The following is a 7,960-nucleotide window of genomic DNA, read 5'->3' as shown; positions in this document are numbered from 1 at the left end:
TTTTTTTGGCTCTTTACTAATTATCAATATTATAAATGTTGGATAATTAGTAATAATAAGTAATCTATTAAATTTTATTAGACTTTATAGTGTTTGAAAATTGGAAAATTACAGAACTTTGCAACCCCATAACTTTTTATGGGGGTGTGACCGCCGCAAACTTTTTATGGTGGTTTACTCAGGAAGACCTCATCTTTCAATCCCCCCTCCGTGGGTGGGGGGATAATCTAGACCTTTACAGAAATTTGAAGTGATTCTGACGGCTTCAGTTTTCGGAACTACAGCCTAATTAATAACCACATAAACTTAAAAAAGGAACAGTTATTTCGATAAAACTTCAATTTTATTTACAATATATTGAAATAAACAAATGCTGGTGTTATTTCTTTTATCAGCTATGGTATATGCAATGTTTACGTGCATCTCTACATAAGCGCGAGTTCGAGAATATAATTAATAAGATAGAAAGAACTGTGACATTAATATGCATGTTTGGTACTATTTCTATAAACGCATACATAAAGACATACACATAAGTGGATATAAATAGTTGTAGTAGATTTATGTAGTATAGAGAGATGGGGGTTCAAGTTCAACCTTCATTCATATTGGTCACGAAAAATATTCGACAATGTACATTAGAAGAGAAGGGCAAAACAATGTTTGACGGGGTCGCGAGTGCCTGCGTACTAGTTTAAATCGAACTCGACGAGGCAACGCGTATGATTCAAACAACAACAAAAGTGGGAGCTTAATTCATGAATATTGTATTTTTACTCGTAAAGATTGTTTCGTTGTTTTGCCGATCGAAATAAGTTGACAGGGACTTATAGTACACCCTAATAACTATAACCACATGTGGTGCGCATATTTTCTTTAAGAAAATTGAAAAGGCAACCCTAGGATTTTGTGTTCGGGAAGGATAATATGCCAGTAGTCGATATAAAAAGTAAGTGATTTAATAAAACAACAAATCAAACAAAGTGGTATTTTAATAAAAATTCAGTTCTCAAAAAGCTTTTGGAATGTTGGAATATATTCTGAAGACAAAATATGATATTAATTGAAATATCATAGTCACTTTTATTGTTACTGTACTTTTTATCTGATAGTCTATTTAAATTTCTGGTAATTTTTTACATTAGTTGACATTGGAATTGAGACATGAAGTTTAGTCAGGTAGGTAGTACTCACCAAGTGAAGTAGTGTAGTAGTATTTACTAGAATTTTGTTTATTATTTGTTTAAAAATGAATGTGAGTGAGATACAGGCCCTTAAAGTTTTCTTAATCGGAGGAAATACCGGTAGGTACGGCCCTGGCTTCAGCCTTCCGTCAGCTGTTCCCGCCAAACATCGTTTGTCCTAAAACATATCTTCCTAACATTATTCTAATGTATCAGCCCGCCTTCGGCGGGCAGGGGCATTAAACAAACTCGAGTCTGTCATACATCTACCTAACTAAACAATGACGTCATCAATGCATATTTGGCGAGAACAGCTGACGAAGGGCTGCAGCCAGGGCCGTACCAATCGAAATTTCCTCCGATTACATAACTTTAGAAGCCTGTATCTCGAGCTACATTGGTTTCCGCACGGAATTAATGCTACCACACGATTCTACTTGGTCAGTACTACCTACCTGACTAAACTTCATGTCTCAATTCCAATGTCAACTAATGTAAAAAATTACCAAATTTCTTTTTATTTCTGTATCACCATAAATTGTTTATTGAAATTATTATTTTGCGTACATTGTTAATTTTTATTTTTAAAAGAGATGTTTAATTTATTTAAATTTTGTTATTGAAGTAAAATTCGTTAATTAATATTACTTATTTTCCCCGACACATTCTTGAATTACTACAGACGTTTACAGTTTATATTGATTTTATTAATTCTTTTCATTCATCAAATTAGTTTTTGATAATGCAGCTAAAGTACAAACAACAATATCTAATTAGCTCAAACGGAAAATAAGAAGTGGTCTACTGATAACATTCGTTGAATCATTTAAAATTTGTTATTTGTTCATAACTTGCTAGTTTCATTTAATTATTTATTTAACTTTAAATTAAGAGGCTAACTTTATTCATGTTTACTTATTTTCACATGGAAAATGTTAATTTTGTAACATATTAATATTGACATTTATTTGTAAAAAATTTTTGACATTATATTACAAAAGGAATTTAAAGGCTCTAGTATGATCAATAAATAGGCAGGTTTAGGTAGAGGAACTGAGAGTTTTGTTTTCTTTTTAATTGTTTTAATTATCAGTTGTATTTAAAAAGTTTCAAACATTTGAATAACTTTCCTTAATAAATATAACGACAAAAAGATGCAAAATTAATTAATCAATTTACTAACGATAAATTACTTAACTTTCGTTTGTAGAAGTTTTGATAAGTATTATTTTTTTTTATTAAATCGATAAAATACATCAGTTTTAATATCACAAAGCATTCGTTTCCTACTTTCACAGGAAATGTTTGAAGATTAAAAGTAAAAAATAGAAAATTACGTTAACTTGAATTTGTGATGTGTCATACCTATGTCCATTTAATTTGAAATAAATTAGAATTACATTTGATAAAAATAACATTAAGTTTGTAAAAGAGCATTAGCGGGGGTTAACAAAATCAGAAATAAGGAAATAATATTTTTTTACTACTGAGTAATAATAATTGTTAAATTTAAACAAAAGAATAGTTTATTTACACATTTATTCTCTACAACGGATAGATGTAAAAACTATTTAAAACTTTTTGGCGTACCTTTAAGTTTAAAAACAATGAGACATAATTTGGAGAACTATAGAAGCTGTTAGTGATAGTGGAAGAAAAAATAAATAAAATTATTTAAGAGCGAGGAGATTTTGTGCATTTGTATAGGCTAATAATATAATGAAATTATTTCTACGAAAATGATTCTAATTGCATTATTCAACTTTTATTGTTCTATCGTTCATTGATAATATAATTTTGTTTCATTTTTAATATCACATAATGTCGTACCAAAAATGTTTTCAGAAAATTAAGACAAATGATTCTATTTACTATATTTTATTGTGAAAGTCTGATAACAAATATATATACATATATATCCGGGATACTTCACTCTTATAATAACAAGTAAATATTGGTAAATACTATAAACTTCAATATAAGATTAAATAAATTGAGAACTCGCTTTAAAGTATCAATATTACATTTTTCATATGAAAAGTTTGCAATGAAAGTAAAAGTTCCACGACCATTATCATCATCATGAGGTCGTTAGTCCTAAGACTGGTTGGACTCTCCTATCCTGAGCTAATTTTCGCATTTCCCTAAAACTAGAACAACCCACATCCTTAACCATTTGCGAACAGCAATCTAACTTAGGTCTACCTCTATCCCTCCCAACTTCCGTTTCTGCCTCTAACATATCTCTGACTAGACCTTCATGCCTGAGGTGTCCTACCAACCTATCTCACCTGTTTCTTATTAACTTCCGTAGAGTTCTCTGTTCTCCTATTCTTTCTAATACCTCTTCATTTCTAACCTTTTCTATTCACGTTATCCTGATCATTCGCCTGTAACACCACATTTCGAAAGCTTCTAACCTTTTTCTTCCGCCGCGCCCACCGCCCATGCTTCGCACTCGTACAGCGCCGCGCTCTAAATATACACCTTTTATAATCTTTTTCGAATTTCTGAATTAACTGTTCGTGAGCATAGAAGTGACTTCTTTTAATTGAAGGCGACTCGACCCTCCTGTTTATATATATAATTATATCCCTACTACTCCTTCCGTCTTGACTTATCTGACTTCCTAGATACCTAAAAACAGCCACTTCTTCTAATTTTTCATCTCCTTATATTCATACTTTCCCTACTTTTTCTTTCCTTGCATACCAGTATTTATTTTCATACAATATTGTTTTGTCAGTACCGCTACGATAAAGTTATCCCTAACTCCTCCTTGCTAGATGCTAATACTGCTATTATCATCTGTAAATTTAAGCATACTAATCTTTTGCGCATGTACACCTATCCCTACAGTTGTCAGTAATAAATGTTCCTCGTTCAATTAGGGTAATTTAATAATGGTTAAGAAACAATAATATAAAAAAGTATTTTATATTAAAAACTATTTAGTAGATACCTAACTGTTCTACATTTTACATTTTTCAGAATAATTTTATATTTAGTACTTATTTGTATTTGTATCTTCTATTTCAAATACATCGTAACAACCATTTCTCACATTTGTGTCTATTAGAAGCAAACAACAAAGTTATGTTACAATGTGTTAATTAACTAATAGAAAAGTGTTTAGAGCATTTATGATTAACCGTGGATTTTCGGTTAATGTACGCATTATACTACATTCAGTACGTAATTTTGAGACAAATGATTTAATGAATGTATGCTGTTGTTCCTTAAACAGAAGCCTACTTATTATCATAATTTTCACTTTCTGGCCTCGACCGTCACCCTACTTATTTCCCCAGTACATTATTATGTCTATATTTTAGTAGAATTATTAGAATACGCTGTTTTAAGTGGAAACTTGTTAAGCTAAGGGAATTAGAATGACTCTTTTTTAAATATTGGTAAATTCGTAAACTCTAACATTTTCTTATCGTGTAAAATTAACTTCCTCGAATGATAGAATGTAAGGTGGTTTTTTAATTGTTTTTATTAAAAGTCCAAACCAAACTGAAGAATGTAGCAGGGTTGAAGAATAAAATAGAATATATTTGGTATTTCATAAAACAATGTGAAATAATATATTTGTATGATACGTGGACAGAAAGTAAAGACAGTAATAAGGAGGTACATGCATGAGGGTATAATTGTTTAACGTGACACTTTTAAATTTTTTCTTCAATAATTTGAGATCAACTGTAGTGGATAAGGTTATCTGTACCTAGGGGGTAAAGTTAAATAATTAAAAAAAAAAAAATAATTCATTGAGTTGGTTAATGCTTAGTGCTGTAAAAAAGAAGGGGATATAGGGGGGAAGCTATTGGAAGCTAGTGAAATAATAATGTTAAATGGTGTGAAGGGCAAAGAGAAACGGTTAATTCTCTTTGTAGATATATTTAATAACAGGGAAAATTAGAATTATTAGAAAAGTACATATGGGTGAACGAGGAGGGTGCTATCATGATAGTAGGAGATTTTAATATAAGAATTGGGAGGGAAGGTTGTGTAATGATTAATGATAGGGGGTATAAAAGAAACTTAGGGATGAATATTTGGATAGAGAAGAATAGGATTTTATACAATGGAAAATAGTGAATTAATTAGGAAAATGAGCAATATATTAGGAAGAGGAAACATGTCGATTGATTATGCGTTATATAACGGGGGAGGGGCGCAATGGGAAAATATAAAAAGATTTGAAATAATTGATATAGGGTCGGTCCATTTATCACTACGAGTGAATGGAGAAATTAACTGTGTATATGAGAAGGTAAAGAGAAAATATAAAGGATATAAGAAAGGAAGTCAATAATTGGAAGAATATAATTAATAAATGTATGGTAAGGGAGAATGTAAGGGAAATGAGAGAAAAATGGGAAGTGGTGGAATGTAGAATGTATGAAAACAAAGAATAAATATAAATGGGCCTTGAGTAAATGGAGAATTAATAAATGTGATGAGGAAGAATTTAGAAGAAAAAGGTGAGCACATACAGAGCAGTTAAAAAAAATTAAGAAGAGCATAGGGATATGTTAATATGAAAATTTAATATGGCGAAGGGGTCGGATGAATTGTAGAAAATAGAAAATAAATACAGAAAAAAGACAGATGTAAATTTGAGTAACAGAATAAGCGATGAGGAATGGTACAATTATTGTTTTGTTTGAAAAGTTTGCTGAGGGGAAAATAGAGATGGATTCAGATTAATTATAAATGAAATCATGAAGGAATGGAATAAATAAGGGTAGAGAATATAGAATTAGATGAAGACATAAGGGGTTTAAGTTCATTAGAGAAAAAAAAATATGGGGGCTAGGTGGAATATCAGAAGAGGCTTGTATGCGGAGGATATGTCAAGAGATAAATCAAACGACATAATGAGTAAAACATGGGATACAAATGAAACACCGAGTGAGAGAAAATGTGGTGTTATTGTATCAGTGTATCAAAGTGGGGAAGGAAGAAAAATGTTAAAAATTATAAAGGAATAATAATGATTATGGATTCGGGTTATGATATTCACTGATATAGTTAAAAACAGTCTGAAAAAGGAAATTGAAGTGAATCATATATTAAGTGAAGTACACTTTGGATTTTGACAGGGGGGAAGAACTATACTAGGTAATTTTGGTGGGGGGACATTGGCTCAATTCCGAATCCCCCTGCCATGGTCCAAGTTTTTCTATAGTTTTCTTACAGCATTTTGGCAAATGATAGGGGCAGAAATATTCCATAAATAATATTATACTTCTCCTCCCTTATTTCGTTCGGCTCATATGAATCTCCCTAACCACTTACCATCCATTTACATGATTCTTCAAAGGAGCCCGAAGAGTATCTTCTACCCTACCTTCCGGCTTTGCACTAATGTATAGGTCGGAGAGATTGCCACCCTCAACCTAAATTGACAGAAATAAAACAAGCAAACGCTTTTGTTCTTAGTTCTGTTGGATTATAGCAGCTCCAAGTGTAGGCGAGCTAGTTTATCTTTTAAAAAAATTCCCCCGTCGAACATTTTTTGTGGAACAAATACGAAAAAAATAGTAGAAATATGTGAATAACAAAATATACTGTTAAGTAGCGCCTAGAAAAAGAAAACACACGAAACAAATGGGAAGTTGTCAATTAAAATCGGTCCATAAATTTTTGAAAAGAAAAAAGTTAAAACCAGTGTCCACATTGAATTTTTTCGTATACAAGCTTTTTCTAAAAATATATACACTTATTTCTACTATTTTATTCTTATTTGTCTGGTAGAAAATATAGATGATTTTTTTTTAAAAATTAAGCTTAAACTGCTGGCTCGTCTACACCATAAGACGGACAAACGAAGACAAGCTTAAGTTCGAAATCGCAATCTAGGTCTGTTATTTTCGATAACGTGCTCATCATTAACATGCTCTTTTATTTATAAACTAGCTTTTCCCCGCGGTTTTGCTCGCAGAAATCAATATTGTTGCTCCATAAAATCTTTTAACTCCTAATTCACCCTTACAACGTTTTAATTTTATGTAATGCGCCATCTTAGATTACAAATACAAACGTAGTAACAACATCCTTAAGAGTTGATTTTTAAAAATTTCCAAAACACGTATTTGCTTAATTTCAACAATGAGCAACTTTCGAGTAAATCTGAGTACAAATAAAATATACCCCATGGAAAAGTTGCAACCACTTTTCATCTGAATAATAATATCAAATAGTATATGTACGAAGTTTCAAGTAAATACAACCACAAATAAAGTATGTCCTAAACAAAAATTGCAACACCTTCCCTACCCCCCTTTCGAGATTGAATTTTTTAAAATGTCAAGATAGGTCTTTCAGAAACTATATAAGAGACCATTAATACCTAGTTTCAAGTAAATTTGACCACAAATAGTATGTTTCATTTAAACATTGTAACTCCTCTTCACCATTCATCCCACCCAACAGAGATTGAATTTTTTAACCAGTTTCAAGTAAATCGGACCAAAAACAAACATGCAATCTTTGCAAACCCGTTTCAGCTTCCTAAAGAGGCAGAATTTTTTAAAATGTTGAAATAGGTATGTGTGTCACTAATTTTATATGAAAAAGCATTAAATTCAAGTTTCAGGTAAATCTGACTATAAATAAGTTGCGTTTTCTTATACCACTTGTTTTTCCCATGGGAACTGGATAAAAATTATCCTATGTCCGTCTCCTGGTTCTAAGCTACCTCCCCACCAATTTTCAGCCAAATCGGTTCAGCCGTTCTTGAGTTATAAATAGAGTAACTAAAACGA

At 31.3% G+C, this 7,960-nt stretch overlaps 1 protein-coding gene across 2 annotated transcripts in view; it reads left to right on the top strand.

Annotated features, from left to right (window-relative positions):
* LOC108742135 overlaps positions 1–7,960 on the top strand; it is a 68,786-nt gene that overhangs the window by 32,269 nt on the left and 28,557 nt on the right. The window contains exon 1 of one of the 2 annotated variants that reach the window (XM_018477192.2): positions 697–949. The exons of the other annotated variant lie outside the window; for it this stretch is intronic. Coding sequence (XP_018332694.1) covers positions 928–949 — 22 coding nt within the window. The 5' untranslated portion in view covers positions 697–927. Of the gene's footprint in view, positions 1–696; positions 950–7,960 lie in introns of those variants that run through there. 2 annotated transcript variants of the gene reach the window in all.

The sequence above is a fragment of the Agrilus planipennis genome, unplaced genomic scaffold (assembly GCF_000699045.2).
Source record: "Agrilus planipennis isolate EAB-ADULT unplaced genomic scaffold, Apla_2.0 scaffold306, whole genome shotgun sequence".
In the NCBI taxonomy this organism is placed as follows: Eukaryota; Metazoa; Arthropoda; class Insecta; order Coleoptera; family Buprestidae; genus Agrilus; species Agrilus planipennis.
The sequence above is the reverse complement of the archived record's forward strand: the minus strand, read 5'-3'. Positions and strand labels throughout refer to the sequence as shown.